The 16,517-nt window shown below is 44.2% G+C and overlaps 2 protein-coding genes across 10 annotated transcripts in view; one reads left to right on the top strand and one right to left on the bottom strand.

Moving 5' to 3' along the window:
* RPA3 (replication protein A3) overlaps positions 1–2,762 on the bottom strand; it is a 42,038-nt gene extending 39,276 nt beyond the window's left edge. Inside the window, exon 1 of the mRNA XM_078663709.1 lies at positions 2,560–2,762. Within this exon, the coding sequence (XP_078519835.1) occupies positions 2,560–2,658 (99 nt within the window). The 5' untranslated portion in view covers positions 2,659–2,762. The remainder of the gene's footprint in view (positions 1–2,559) is intronic.
* Positions 2,763–2,946: 184 nt separating this feature from the next.
* The window catches only part of UMAD1 (UBAP1-MVB12-associated (UMA) domain containing 1), a 181,339-nt gene continuing 167,768 nt past the window's right edge, over positions 2,947–16,517 (top strand). For 2 of the 9 annotated variants that reach the window (XM_078663698.1, XM_078663699.1), the window contains exons 1-2: positions 3,010–3,174; positions 3,258–3,346. The gene's annotated coding sequence lies outside the window, so the exon portion shown is untranslated. Of the gene's footprint in view, positions 3,175–3,257; positions 3,347–7,736; positions 7,836–16,517 lie in introns of those variants that run through there. The other 7 variants (XM_078663700.1, XM_078663708.1, XM_078663705.1 and 4 more) reach the window with 7 other exon arrangements.

Below are 16,517 nucleotides of genomic sequence, written 5' to 3'. Positions count from 1 at the left end.
TTTACAGATATATATACACAAGTGTTATTGATGAAGGATTACGCCGATGATCAAGAAAATAGTAGCCCACTTGGGCATGATTTTGTTTGACCCATCTTCAATTTCAGTTTTGATTAACTTTATTTGCTCACTTGAGTAGACATGGCCCTCTTTTCTTTCTTGTTGAAAATTAACAAGCAATGTATAATCATGAGTATATCATGAGAATTATCCTTGATACCAGTGCTATAATATTATGATTATGAAGATACTACGTAATTCAGTAACTGAAAACGGTAATTTGTTTAGTTCAAGATAGTAATGGGCTTGAGAGAAATGTTCTCTTTTGAGACTGTGGGTTCGAGTCTGCTTATTTTTGTTGAAATAATCTGTTTATACTTCATTTGTAAATTAATTAAGCACTGGGCAACATGATTAATTGCTCTGATACAGTATGAAACATAATGATGCAATTTAAATAAGTATATTAAATTGTGAGCTCAAGTTTGTTATTCATGTTACGGGTCATAGATACTCAAAACGAAAATGAATTCGGCATGCTCCTATCGTCATGAGTTACACTGATGTCTACAACTAAAACTTAAGATGTATGAGGAGATAGTATTTTGTTTATGTTTGTTATCACGTAACATTATTTTATTATCCATGTTGAAACGCACAAAGTTTGCCCGTGATGAAGGAGTAGATTCCCTCCGAAACGCGTAGGACGTTGTGTTTGAATAAATCTGCACTGAGAATAGAGGCCACGGCTCCCGTGTTGTTCCTTTCTGTGATCGGAGAAGGGATTACGCCGGATTGGATGTGTTGGATAGATATATATTACCTACTGGCGGTCGCCAGTAGGTATATATAGTTAGGACCTAGTTATCATAGGAAATTCCGAACATTCTATTGGGAATAACTTTGGCGCCGATTGAGGGATCTGCCTGTAATTTTCCTTAAATTTGCCTTGCTGCGCTCCGCTCCTTCCCTGAAAGTTTCGGGGGGATTCGTCAATCGTAGTGACTGACTGTATGAGTGAGTGATTAAATGTGTCTTACTAAATGCATGGGTTAGTGACTAAACTGTCTGAATGTGTGCATCAGTATTTCTGTTGTTGTGTAAGCTGCTGCATGTGTTGATCAGTAGTTTTAGGAGTGGCTATATGGGTTATTGATTGGTTGCCCAAGTATTTGAATGGGAGACCGAGTGTGTGTGTGGGTGGTTGGGAGGTGTGTGACTGTGCATAGATGTGTGAGCAGTTGATTCACTGGGTGTATGAGTGCAAGAGTGCATGTGGAAACAGCAATATGGGCGGTTGACTGTGTGCATGGTTGTGTTGGTGAGTGAATGGATATCTCAGTGCTGCATGTCCAAGTAAGTACATATGTAAAACACAGTGCATGTGAGAGTTGGCATATATAAATGACTATACATGAGAGCCAGTGAATGTGCGAGTGGCTGTATGGATCATTGTGTACTTGTATCAGTGATTGTATAAGAGAGTAAGTATGTGTTAGTATATGTTTGAATAAGTAAGGTGTTGTGTGTACAACTGTATAGTTGAGGAAATGGAAGTGTGATTGATTCTTTGCATGACTGACTAGGTGTGTGAGTAACTCCATGGATGAGTGGCAGTGTGTGAGTGTCTGTATAGGTGTATGAGTGCATATGATAGTGTTGTATTGATGAGTGACTGTATGTATGAGTGATTCTATGGGTGAATGAGTGAATGTGTGTGTAGACCTAGGAATCAGTGAGTGGGTATGTAGTAACTGGTATTGGTGGGTCAATGGTTTCAAGAATGGTAGTCTGTATTTAACACTGGGTGTATCAAAGGTTATATTAGAGTGTGAGGAGGTGCATCGTATTATCACATGAATGATATCATCAGTGATGTCAAATGAGATGTCATCAGTGATGTCACTGACCATGTCATGAATGATCTAATATGTGACATCATCAGCAGTGGATTGCGGGTGCGCAAAATATAGTTAGTACAACTAACTATATAGGAGCAATTTCAATGGTTTTTTAAATGCTAATTCCTAACTATATAAGGCTTGAAACCTATGGTTTTTAAGTGAATTTGCAAGGTTTTTAAAATGCTAATTCCTAACTATATAAGGCCTGAAACCTATGGTTTTTTAAGTGAATTTGCAAGGTTTTTTAAATGTTAATTCCTAACTATATAAGGCCTGAAACCTATGGTTTTTTAAGTATATATATATATATATATATATATATATATATATACACACATACATACATACATACACACGCGCTAAAAAAAATTAAAAAGTTTATATATATCACGCAAATACATGATTTAGACAAATGAAATCAATGCAATTAAAGGTAGATAACCAAATTAAGGTATGCGATGTATGTATGTTGTTTCAGCATCGTTTCCTAAAATATTCAGCAGTTGGGGGGGACGTAAGACAAATAGAGCGAGGGTACGGTGCTCCTCTCATCTACCCGCCAGAAAGCTACATCATGCCTGGCTAAACTGACTCCAGGGTAATCGTGACTCTATAGGTCCCGCACATACGAAATGATTTCCTGTCGCTGGCTTACCTTCTGCACACGCCCCACGAAACAGACTGGCTTGCCGATGTACTGAGCCAACATACTCGCGTTGATGCGCGTTCTCGGTACCTCGTGGATGTCACCCATTGTCGATGGCACTCCTCAAACCTCCGGGCCAGAAGAACTACAAACTCTCAATGTTTAGTGGCGGGAACTGGCCACATCCGCCCTGCGCCTTCCCTATTGGAGGAGACTATGAGTTATTCATGGACATAGAAGGCGGAAAATCTTTTGCTGAATAACACGTCTCGATTTGTCCTACTTTCATCTCGAAACAAACTCAGACTGTGATTACTACATCCAACGCTACGTAAAAGCTAGACCGCGTACCTTGTAATCTGTCACGTGGTAGCCATGTTAGGCGTAGGTAAATGTGCCTTGCTTCTTGGGACTAAGGGCGGAACTCACACCATTGGATGGTTCACCTAAAACTACGACGTCACGGGATACGTTCCGCCTACTCAAGGTTTATGACGCTGGGCTGAGAAATACTAAACATTCATCGGTAAACATTGGAGCCCCCAGGATGTGCTGACAGTGTGCGTTCAGCTTACCATACAACATTGGAACAGTGTAACGATTGGCCTTGTGGGCAGACCGTAGGTACGTCCAGCGACCTAATCACAACATTTACTGAAATGTAGTCTCTTGTAATGCAGATTTGCTTACTGGCGATTTCTTGACAGGTCTTGTGATTGCGGTGTGTGTGCGCGCGCCTTGTGGTTATACTCGCACCCTTGGATAGTGTTGCCCGCAACCTCATCTCACTGTCGAGGTAAAGTTCCAATATTTTGGATAATGTTAACATTGCATCCCCTCCTTTAAACACATTTTCGTTGTCAACTGTCCGTCACATGGGAGGTGACATACTTGTTTCAATCACATGACTCTCTTCATAATCAAAACTCAGGGATTCAAGTGGGATAAAAACATTTTTATGGCACTGGATTGTATTCTTAGTGCATTCTTTCACATGGGTCTGCTGCGTAGGCTATCAATCACAAAAGAGGAACCATCCGTTGATGATTCAGATAACAATTTGTCACGTTAATGTAGATTTTCCGAGTAATTTATGAAGGATAGTCTTAATTATTATAAAGCCACAGATGCAAGTATTATGCTTTCTAATCTTGCTTTACATTTAACCCCTATACTGGGCATAGTAATTTACATCCCATCTCAAGTGATTCAGAGAAAATATCTCTTTCTCTAGCTATATCTAAATCTGAGGACCATTTAATTATCCATTTGTCAAGATCATCCTTTTTTAACTTTATCATTTCTAAATAAAATCATTTTATAGTACAGTCATTACCTTTTTGTATGAGATCCATCATTATACTCCTCCCAAAGCCTAGAGCTCCCCCTTTTTTATTTAATATACAGCTCCTTATTTGAAGGTATTTAAAGAAATGATTTGTATTTAACATATACTTATTTTTCAAATCTATAAATTGTAAGATGCCATTATCGTCCCACATATCGCCAATCATTCTTATGCCTCGAATCTCCCATTCTTCATATACCATTCCTGAAAACACAGCCCTAGGTAATGAGGGATTATTTTTGAATCTAGTATATACACTATATTTCCCTATTCCAACTTTTTTGGAAAATCCTTTCCAAATACTGTAGGCCGCCATAATTATCTTGAAACGTGTTCTTTTAAAATAACTTCCATCAGTAAATCTTAAAAAAATATTTTCAGCATTTGTACCCAGAGCTAGACCATATATAGCCAACGAGCCTGTCTTATCCCATCCATCCATCTCAGCCCCCCCAATTAATCCAACCATTCCTTGTATTGCTGCAGCCCAATAATATACCTTTAGATCCGGCAGTGACCACCCCCCTCTCTCCCTAGGAAGGGACATAAACCTCAATGCCCTCCGGGTTTTACCTCTGGCCCAAATAAACCGATTTACCATACTTTCGCAAGTTTTAAACCACTTATTTTCAATTAAAAGAGGGATTGCCCTAAAAAGATACAACAGTTTGGGTAGGATCAACATTTTAATAATATTAACTCGCCCAACTAATGATAAATGTAAGTTCTCATAACGATCCAGATCTTTTCTTGCCTTTTCAATTACTGGGGCAATATTATTATCCACCAAACTATCTAAATTAGACATAATATTAATTCCGAGGTATTTCCCTGCCGACACTACTCTTCTATCTTCACAAGGTGTAAAAGAGTTTTTGATAATCTGAGTTTTAGACGCGTTCAATGAGTACCCTGAGACCTGTCCAATCTTAAGGCCTCGGCCTCTACAAATGTGGCTGCTTCCGTAGGGCAAGGTGTTATCACCGCAACATCGTCAGCATAGGCTAATATCTTGCATGGCCCAAGAACTGTATTGACTGGGGTGATCTCTGGTGCTGATTCTATCTTCCGTATTAAAGGATCCATATAAATGGCAAATAGCAGGGGAGAGAAAGGACAACCCTGACGGGTTCCTCTCTTGATTTTAAATTGTCCAGTTATACCACCGTTTATCCTTAATGCTGCACCTGGGTCCACATATAGAGTCTGGATTGCTTTCAAATAACCTCCTCTAATCCCAACTCTAACTAGGGTCTGCCACAAATACTGCCAGGAGACCCGATCAAATGCTTTTTCCGCATCCAAAAGCATAACTGCCATCGGGTCTCCTGCTACCTCCGCCACATCAAATAAAGTTATAACTTTTCTAATATGGTGAGTTGTCCCTCTACCAGGAATAAACCCATGTTGGTTATCACTAACCAAGTTACTTATAATTCTTGCAAATCTTGCAGCCAGTGCCTTCGAATAAATTTTGGTATCATTATTCATCAATGTTATTGGGCGGTACGAACCTGGTTCATTCGGAGGCTTTTCTTTTTTTAAAATTAAGACTATATCTGCCCCGCTCCAGGATTTAGGAATGGATACCCCACTTTGTGCAGCTTGAAACATTTGAGTTAGATTATTGCCTAAACATCCCCAGAAAGTTTTATAAAACTCAATCGGTAGCTGGTCAGGTCCAGCAGCCTTCCCCGAGGGTAGAGCAGTCATTGCTTCTTTAATCTCAGTTTCGTCCAACACGGTCTCTAATTCCTCTGCATCTTCAGGGGATATAATTTTTGCCTCGATGTTCTGGAGATATTCATTTATTCTATCGATACTACTGGGGTCTTTCTCATCTTATAAAGATTGGTAAAACTTCCTAAAGACCTCCCGAATTTCTTCTGGATCTGAATGTAATTGTCCCTTTTCATCTTTTATTTCCTTAATCATCCCTGCCGCCGCTATCTGTCTGGTTCGTATAGCAAGGACTCGCCCTATTTTCTCACTGAACTCGTAACATCTCTCCCTTCTGATTGTGTATTGCTTTGCGGATTTATTAGCAAGTTCTTCCTCTGCCTCACTTTTCACCTTCAGTAATTCTATTACGAATTGTTCAATCGGCTCGCCCCTTATTACACAGTTATTAAGTTGTTCTTCTGCCTCCAGTACTTTTCCCTCTTTCTCCTTATATTGCAGTCTTTCTGTTTTCCTCTTAAAGGCGCTATAACTACACGTTTCACCGCGTGCTCCTGCCTTAAAGGCATCCCATACTATGCCAACTGCAGCGGTTCCTCTATTATATTCAAAGAATTCGGTAATCCATTTAGACATATGTTTTATATAATCATCATCTAAAAGCAATCCCCTTTCGAATGTCCACTCCCTTCTTATTGTTGTTCCCCCACTCTGCTTTATCGTTAGGATTAGGGGATTGTGGTCACTAAGTATCCGAGGAAGTCTATCAATTTCCACTATACTAATTAAATCATTGGAGACCAGAAAGTAATCCAGCCTAACGCATATCTGATGCGGTGCTGAATAATATGTATAACCAAGTTGTTTCGATCTAATTGACCCCCAGGCATCTCGCAGTGTATTATTTTCTAGAAGATCAATAAGGGCCTTGTAGACCTTTTTTTTCCTACCCTTATACTGTCTTATTGAACCTGAACCTAGACCCTCCGCTCCATCAATATTTAAGTCTCCACCTATGATAACTCGAGGGGCCCAGTCTGCCAACTCAGAATCCAAAAATTGCAAAATTTCTGGATTGTCCTGTGTAGAACCATATACTGCAACTAATGTTGTCCACACACCCCCTAATAGTACCTCTACCATCGCCCATCTCCCCCAATTATCTCTTAACTTTCTCCTGGTTACTACACTTTTATCCCTCGATAGAATCGCTACCCCTCTCTGTTTTACTCCTTGTTTAGAAGCAACTATTAATTGAAACCCCAGCTGATTTAGATAGATCTCCTGGGTACTCATTACATGTGTCTCCTGAAGAAACACAAAATCTACATTCATTTGCCGTAGCCGTATTCCTATCTTCTGCCTTTTCGTTACATCATTTAGGCCGCATACATTCCATGTCACTAATCTAATAGACATTTTTCATTTTATTTTTTTCCCCCAGCCAGTTCTCTTCATACCCAATCTGCTTGCTTTTATTTAATGTTCTAAAAATGATATACAATACGAGGCCTAGCTCACTACATAAATAGACTTCCTTGTTAATTTCAACGTTTTCTTCCACATCTTCAGTATCACTACCCATATCATACAGTTGATACAAATTACTTTTGTCAAATCCTCTTAAGAGTCTTGTGCCTTTGTGCCCTGTCCATTTCCCTACCCGTCCCCAGCCCCACCCCAGACTGCCCACCCTCAGAGTCCCACCCCCCTACAGGCAAATAGGTCCAACGGACCTATGTCTGGCCGACTTTTGCCTCCTGGATGTCAAACCCGTCAACCCCCTAACTTTCCCTTCATCTTACTGTGCTCAGTGTGTGTACAACGAATACCACCCCTATTCGTGCTCAACCTCTACCCCAATTCTTCTTATATTAATACCAATCTTTACTTATTGAAGCAGAAAAAGCTACAACTAAAGAAATTCTTCCAATAAAGAGGGAAAAAACAACAAATAAATTTTTCATAGACCTTGAGCAAACCGCTTCCTCTATTATTTTAAATAAGTCCTCATATGTAGCTTTTCGTCTCCAAAAATTACCAGACACAGTCTCTATTTTCCATACTATATTTATCTTTGTTTCTTTTGGGGAATATCCCTAAGAGCAACTGCATAATCATTATTCTCAACATTCTCCTTGTGCCTTGTTTTCCGTAGATCTTGCAGAAAGTTAAGATATTCTTGTGCAAGTATCTCAGAATAGAACATTTTAAAGTTCCCATTTACACCAATCTTCAGACGAGCGGGATACAGAAGGTAAGCCTCACAACCTATATTTTGAAATGGAGTAATGAGCTGCCTCATCCTCCACCTTCTTTCCACCGTGGTGTGGCAAAAGTCAGGACGTGCGAAAAACTCTACACCGTTGTGTTTACATTTAGCTTGGGGTTTGTATCATTTGTATTATACGCCATGGAAAATTGCTCAATGGGGGGCTGTGTCGGGCATCTCGTGTTTTAGATGTGGCAGTATGGAGGCCAATTTGTTACATATTTTCTCTACCTGTCCACATTTAGATAAGATAAAACAAGATATCGGGAATTTTTTTCGGAATGCCTTAGACACAACAATAGAGTTGGACTCAGCAACCATTTTGTTGGGAATATCCCCCAACGGACAAATTAATTGTAAATATTTTCTGTTTGTAGCAATGTCGATTTTTAGACTGCTTGTGGCCTCAACTTGGTTAGATCCAAATCCTCCAACGTATCATCAATGGCTTGGGAAAACTTTGTCAATACAAAAATTGGAAACAGCTATTTACTCTAGGAAAGGGAGAAAGGGTAAAAAGCTGGGTATGCAAATCTGGGGTCCTCTGATCCAATGGAAGGTTGGAACTGAATAAGGTATTTAGAGAAATATATGTATTATGGAATGTTAACATATATTATTTGTATCCGTATATATTATGATTGGATCTGTATGTAGTATATATATTGTAATATTTCATTTTCCCTTTTTTCTTTTATACGTAGCTGAGTATGTGGCTGCCTTATGAAACGCATTGTGCCTTGTCCATGTAATGGGGGAGAGGGTGGGAAATAAAATGTGGGAAAAAAATTTATCATTAAAAATAACCCCTATACTGGGGCGAATGTTTGACATTGTTCAGCATTCTGTCCATCAATTGTTGTTTTGCATTTGTCACCTCGAGTGAGACGGGTATATCCAGACGTAGGTCCCGTACTCTCAATGCCAATGAAGTCAAGCTAGCTTGGCTGATGAGGGGTGATAACCTGAAACTGGTCCCAGGATGCTTGTTTCCGGTTCAGGGAGGACCTGGCCTGACAGTTTGGGCTGGACTGTTCCCATGGGGAGCAGGTTCACGACTGAGTTGCATGTGGCTGAGTTTAAACTGGAATGGCATGGGGAGCAACACAAACTATGGATTTGGGCCCAGATCTCTGTACTGGGGTGAACGTTTGACATTGTTCAGCATTCTGTCCATCAATTGAGCTTTCTTTTTATTTGTCACCCCGAGTGGGAGAGTATTCCCAGACGTTGGTCCCGTGCTCTCCATGCCGCTGGAGTCAAGCTAACCTGATTGATGAGGGGTGGTACTCTGAAACAGGTACCAGTATAGTTGTTTCCGGTCCAGGGAGGACCTGGCCTGGCAGTTCGGGCTGGACTGTTCCCATGGGGAGAAGGGTCAAGACTGGTTTGCATATTGCTGTGTTTAGACAGGAATGGCATGGGTTGCTAAAAAAAACGATGGATTTAGGCCCAGATCTCTGTACTATGGTGAATGTTTGACATTGTACAGCATTCTGTCCCTCAATTGTTGTTTTTACATTTATATTTCATAGCAGCAGTCAAGATATAAAGAAATACTAAAAATCCCATTCAGCTTAAGAACACAGCCAATGGGATAAAAAAAGGTAGTACATATATAATCAACCAATAGCAACCTAGCAACACCTATATACCTATAAGTATAATACCTATCTTCACTGCCTACCTAGCTTGACTCTTTTCTTGTGCAAGAAGTTAAAAAGTATGAAACAAAGGAACAATAGTCAATTAATTAGCGAATGCCGATCACCGGTACTCGAGGGAACATGGCGGCGGCAGGCTAGCGGCTGTCGCGGAGCTCTTCACCTGAGCCCATCGGACTGACGGAAGGGATGTCCCGATAGACCCCCTACGGTGAGAACAGGTAGCGCGAAGCCTGCATGTACGATTTTAGCAGGAAAACAAGGTTTTTTTCTTGCACTTACTTGCTACTAGCGGACGAGGAGATCTGAGGCGATGGAAATCTACGGTGGCTGTGGTCGGCGGCCAGCGCTAGGACCCTGGAGCAGGGGGATGGTTGCAGCAGGCGCAAGCTGTGAGGACGTGGAGGAAGGGCGGACGCAGGACGTGAGAGACAAGGCAGCAAGAACGGCTAGAGCAGACCTGGGAAACTCGGCGGCGGAGTCTACTACAAACGTGGGAGTTTGTCCAAGGCACCCCTGCAAACCTAAGATAAGTGCCAAATTAAGATGCTGTGGTGGGATTCAGGAGGGGGTTATTTGGAAGTGGGACATTTTGCAGCGCAGGAGAAGCGTTTTTCCACTGCAGCACTACAGAGGACCTGTCTGCTGGGGGCATTTTTCAATTAATAAGTACCTTTCCCTAGTTTCTCCAGTTACTTCTGCTAAGGGTAGTGTTCGTATGGAGGCAGCTTCACCTGTAGCAGAAGTAGTAGTGCCAGTTCTGTTGAACCAGAGGGAAGGGAGCACAGATTTTGTGTCTGATACTGAAACTTCCACGCAAGTAGAACTATATTCAGCCAAAGCCACTAGAGTCTTAGAGTATAAGGGGAGAGACCGGGCAAACAGTAAGCAGGCAAAGAGCTGAGGAGAGGTAGTCAAGAATAGATACCAGCTGAGGTCAAAACTAGAGCTAAAACAGCAGGGGGTTCTAGATTCAGCCGAACTCGGTGAGAAGGTGAGGCCTTCACCTTTAATTCCACATAAAAGTAAGAAGAAAACTAGTTCTAAGAAAGCCATTAGTAGTAAACCTCCCTGTGAGAAGTTGGCCTGATATATAATGTTCACTATTCTAGTGAGCACTTTGTATCAGTCCAAACAACCCTTATTGATGATTGGTTGTAAGTCAACCTTATAGACCAGCTATCCTAGTAGCATGGATACGAGCAGTCTAAGGCTAATACTCTAGAGGGTGTGTTAAGCCAGCTGTTTTACCATCACATTACCCCTTGAACACCAAGTGAAAGGACACCACACAAGTTGTTATGAAAATAAACAGATATTTATTTATAACAAGACTATCCTGAACTCTTTATGAGTCAGGGAGCTAAGCACACAACAAAACTCTTACGAAAATACTTTAAGTCGCACAATTTACACAAATGCCCTAGGGGCACGAAAAACCATATATTACTGTAGGAGAGTAGGGTCTGCAATCCTATGATCACCCAGATTTTTGCTTTTTGCTGCACTGGTTTACGACTTTCCCTGGCTGTGGGCCTGCTAATCAGACCCACAGCCTAGCTGTTCTCTCTATCCAAATTGTACTCAAGTACTGAATTGGCACTGGGCCCTCTCCAAGTCCCTGTACCCAGGGCTGAGGTGTACCCAGAAGTCTCCCAGGGGCTGAAGCATGTATTATGCCACCCCTGGGCTGACTAACTAAACTGACACAACTGGCTGCACGACAGCTGGGGCAAGGTGGTGTACTCACCCTTTGCTGTAGATATAGTATACCTATATCTAACCCTAAAATGGACACACAGATCTCCTATCAGTCACTCCTATGGCAGGCCTTAACAATCCCCGAGGCAGAGTGCTTGGAATCGTGTGAGATGGTGCTCTGGCATGAGCTGAGCCTGTCTGCGGCTTTCGGGATCCATCCCTTGGCCGTTTCCATGATATCGCATACCATATACTCTTAAGTGCATTATAATCCTCGCGGTTATATGCCAACTCTGGTATCGCTTTATCAAAACATGTCGAGTAAGGTGTCATACGAATTGGAATACTAACCCCTCGCCAATTCTGGCGACGGGGTTAGCATTCCACCCTTCTAGAGGGACACGACATGTATGTAACCCCTAACCCCGGTTAAAGTCAAACAGAGCCTCAGCTCCACAAAATGGATGCTGCCACCGAGACACAAGTCTGCCCTCCTGCTGCTGGGAGTCCTCCCAGAGCAGGAGATAAGGACAAAGGGTTTCCTGCCAGGGGCGGTGCCAGCACCGTCCCAGACAGGGTTTTGTGTATTGTAGGTAGGCAGGGCTTTAGAGGAAGGTGACTGCACGTGGCACCCCGGTGCTCACTGTGCATAGGCTGGCTGGAACCAGTTCCAGGGTCACTCCAGACCCTGTGCTGGGGAAAAGCCCGCCAAGGAAGTGGGTGTAACCACCCCCCTCCTAGTCCCACCCCTAGGGCAGGACTTAGTCGCGTGCCAGCCCCTTTTTACAGGATAAAGGTAGGAACTGGCCCCCTTCCAAATCAGATCATCTTTGAATCCTGAAACTACTTTCCACGAAAGGAACTCAAGACTTCTTCCTAAGATTTCTCCCTTGTGACTAAGGAGTAGTCACCCTGCATCCGCAGGCACCATCTAAAGAACACTGCGGTCTGCTGCAAGTCCTTCCTCCGGAATCCGACTGCCCAGCTCGACGAGAACCGGCTTCCCTGGCACCTCTGACCTCTACCCACCTCTACAGCCCAGCTGAGAACCGTGGGTGCGACGAGACCTCGAGGGACCGGCCATCTGCAAGACTGCACGACTTCTGCACAGCAAGCCCGCCGAGTAATTTCCTGGTGAGTGCTTTGGGGTCCGAGAAGCCCCGACCCTGAGCAGCTCCAGCACCGAAGTGCAGCCCCCCAGCATCTCCACGATCGGCGTGGGGCCCTTCTGCTTTTTACTGCTCACCGCGTTGTTTGGCTACTAGCCCGCTGGCTTGTGGCCTCCTGAACGACGCCCGACGACATCAATGCTGCTAGTCTGGTTGCTCCAGACTGGCCCTTGCTCCCTTCCAGAAGAGGAGCACTCCGGACCCTCCTGGTCCACTCAAGACGCCATTTTGAGTCCACCGCGTGGGCTTGAATTAGCCAAGGCTTGTTGCCCAATCCGGGGTAACTTCGACGCCGACAGCTTCATCCATCGTGGGACAGCTCGCCTCTCCATCCTGGTCGCCGACAACGCCTCCTGGTCCGTGAGATCTGCAGAGCCAGCGTCGCCCACTCACCTAGTCGAGGTGACTTCGCCCGGTGCCATCCTGGTGCCCACTTAATCACTGGCTAGTGATTCAAGAACTTGGTCCCCTCTGCTTTCAGGTTTTCTTCTTCCTTGATCCAGGCTTGGATCCATCGAACTTTCCTTCACTGGTCGCCTGCCAGCAACTTCCTTCTTCCAGGCTCCTGGTCCGGCAACGAGATTCCCGACGTCTTTTCAGACCTATGCAGCTGCAGCCCCTGGGCTAGGTAACTTCGGCACTTCGGTGTCCCAGCATAGCCTCACTATCCTAGGGTCAGGATCCACTGTCGTTTTCTCCCTACCAGGTCGGGTTCGCCCGTGAACACTAACTTTGCCTTTACTAGCTCCCATAGACTTTGTCCCGCATCCCGCGTGAGAGTGCACACTCTGCACCCGAGTCCCCTAGGTCTCCTAGAAGTAATCTAACGATTCTATAGTCAAGTCCTAGCGAGTCCAAAGCCTATTAGTACTGTACTTACCTGCTAGTAATTTCGCATTCCACTTTTAAAGTATATAGTTTTTCGTGCCCCTCGGGCATTTGTGTATAACGTGCTAACTTAAGTATTTTCGTAAGAGTTTTGTTGTGTGCTTAGCACCCTGTCCTCATAAAGAGTACAGGGTTGTTGTGATTCTAATAAATACATTGTTTATTTTCATAACACTTGTGTGGTGTCCTTTCACTGGGTGTTCAAGGGGTAATGTGATGGTAAAACAGCTGGCTTAACACGCCCTCTAGAGTCTTAGCCTTAGACTGCTCGTATCCATGCTACTAGGATAGCTGGTCTATAAGGTTGACTTACAACCAATCATCAATAAGGGTTGTTTGGACTGATATATAGTGATCACTAGAATAGTGAACACTGCACATCAGGCCAACTTCTCACATTGGTGAGCAGCGGTTGGGATTTGAGCTTGCTGTTGTTTTACCACACATGCCCTAAGAATATCTTGTGAAAGATCACATAAGTACTAAAGGTACATATAACTTAGCTTAGAATACTCTGAGTTCTACTGAACCAGCTGTTGTAGCTCCTAGGGCCTAGCACACCCTAAACTACAACTCTAGCAAGGGATCAGTAGGCAAACACATAGTGTAGGTAAGTGCACCACTTACACCTCACTAGAAAAGCATGTCTACCCAGGGAGAATCTACTGAGACTCCCCTGGTCAGTGTTGACCCCCCACAGGTCACTTCAAGAAATGCAGCTCTCAGTTTCCAGGAGATGAGACAGATCTGTGTCTCCAGGAAACTGAAGCAGGGGTCTAACCCCACCATTCCCTTTCTGATAGGTCTCTTAGAGACATATGATGCCAGAAAGCTTTCTCAGTTACATGAGAACATGCCAGCCTTAGAGGGAACCTCTGGGGATCCAGACCTCCCCAACACTGCTACTGCAGTTGAGGAGGAGGAGGATCAGGAGGAACTCTCTGGGGATGAGGTAGACAAAGGTCTTGAGGTAGTCAGAAGGCTAACCAGGGCCAACTTAGACTTACTTGGGCTAGGATCTGGGGGACCCCCAGTACTGACCCGAAGTGGGCCTAACCTTGGAGTTAGGAGAGATAGATCTCTTTCTAGGGACTCCAATAGATCTCTGCACTCTAATGCCTCTTCTCAGGGGAGAAGGAATCCTCCACAGAGGAGATTTACTTCCCCTCAGAGAAGGGAGCATGAAGCTAGGATGAGACAAGCTGAACTGAGGATTGAAAGGGAAGAACTTGCCCTGGCCAAAGAGAAGCTTGCCTTTGCTAGAGAGCAGCAGATGAGTGGGCTAGCTCCCACTGGTGGCAGCAATCTCCCAAGAGATAGAGAGAAGGGTTTAGATACTAAACACCTGACTAAAATAGTGCCCCCCTTTAAGCAAGGGGATGATATCCAGAAATGGATGGCTGCTCTGGAGAGGGCCTGCACTGTGCAGTGCATTCCCCAGAGTCAGTGGGCAGCTATACTGTGGCTTTCCTTTGATGGTAAAGGTAGAGATACGCTCCTCACTACAAGAGTAGAGGATGCTAACAATTACCAGGTCCTGAAGAATACACTGGTTGATGGGTTTGGTTTAACCACTGAGCAGTACAGGTTGCTGTTCAGAGACACCCAGAAAACTCAGTCTCAGGACTGGTCTGACTTTGTGGATTGTGCCACTAAGGCTTTGGAGGGCTGGTTGCTGGGTAGCAAGGTTACAGATTACACAGGATTGTATAATCTAATGATGAGAGAACAAATTTTAAACAATTGTCAGAACCAGTTGTTGCACCAGCACCTTGTTGATTCAGATCTGACCTCTCCCCAAGAATTGGGAAAGAAGGCAGACAAATGGGTCAGGACAAGGATCAAGCAGAACCAGAACCAGAACCAGGGTGGTCAGAAGAAAGCAGACCAGAAGGGTAATGTTAAGAATGAGCAAAATGACCAGAAGTCTTCACCAGGTCCCCAACAAACCAAAGAGGGTGGGGGTCAGGCTTCCCAGAAGAAGAAGACTCAAGAAGGCCAGTCAAAAAGGTGGTGCCAGTACTGCAAAAGTAAATCTCACTGGTTTAGTGAGTGCACCAAAAGAGGAGGACAAACTCCTGCCACTACAGCCCCTAAGGCAACTGCACCCCCTAGTACAGTCAGTAGTGGTAGTGTACCTCCCAAGGCATTAGTTGGGTTAACCTTGGGAACTGAGGGGTCTGACAACTTAGTTGGCACACTCACTCAGGCTGTCCTTGTCTGTACAGGGGATATGGATATAACCCCTGAGATAAGTCCCAATACTTTGGGCAAATACAGGCAGACGCCTTTGATTAATGGCAAAATGGCTCAGGCCTATAGGGACACTTGTGCCAGTGTCACCATGGTGACACCTAACTTTGTGGACCCTGGACAGATCATGCCAGGTACTGATTTCCTGGTGACCAATGCCAGCAATGTCACTACTAGTCATAAAGTAAAAAGTAAAGTCCACATTTGTAAAGCGCACAATCACCCGTAAGGGTCTCTAGGCGCTGGGGGGCCGTCGGGAAGTCATAGTGTGGCAATTGTGGCTTTCTCCTGGGGTGGAGTGAAGGGACAAAAGAAAGTTGTAGTCAGTTCAGACCTCCCAGTTGATTGTTTGTTGGGCAATGATTTGGAGTCATCACAATGGTCAGAAGTGGAGCAGAGGACTCACATGGAAATGTTAGGCTTGCCAGCACATGTGCTTGCTGTGACTAGGTCACAGGCCAGAAGATGCCCCACTGAACAGGTGCTGGATCCTGAAATTATGGACCAGACACCTTCCAAGAAGAAGAGCAGTAAGGGTAAGGCTTTGCCTTCCCCCTTGCCCCAGGTTGAGGATCAAGTCTCTGAGGAGGCTGATCTGGAAGAGCTGAGGGAAACTGAGCCTAAAGAGCTTGAACTTGATCAAGTTGAGTTTCTGGGCTCAGGGGGACCCTCCAGAGCAGACCTGGGGAAGGAACAGTTGAGCTGCCCTTCCCTTGAACCCCTCAGACAGCAGGCTGCTGCTGAGGCTGCAGGGAATGCCACAGGTGCCCACAGGGTATACTGGGAAGATGGACTCCTGTACTCTGAGTCAAGAGACCCCAAGCCTGGTGCAACCAGGAGGCTGGTCATCCCCTTGTCTCTGAGAGGTTTCCTTCTCACCTTGGCCCATGAGATTCCCCTTGCAGGTCATTTAGGTCAGACAAAGACTTGGGACAGGCTTGTCTCACACTTTCACTGGCCCCATATGAATGAGAATACCAAGGAGTTTTGTC

The sequence above is a fragment of the Lissotriton helveticus genome, chromosome 10, assembly GCF_964261635.1.
Source record: "Lissotriton helveticus chromosome 10, aLisHel1.1, whole genome shotgun sequence".
NCBI classification, from domain to species: domain Eukaryota; kingdom Metazoa; phylum Chordata; class Amphibia; order Caudata; family Salamandridae; genus Lissotriton; species Lissotriton helveticus.
Note: the sequence above shows the minus strand (reverse complement) of the source record. Positions and strands in the feature narration are given on the sequence as shown.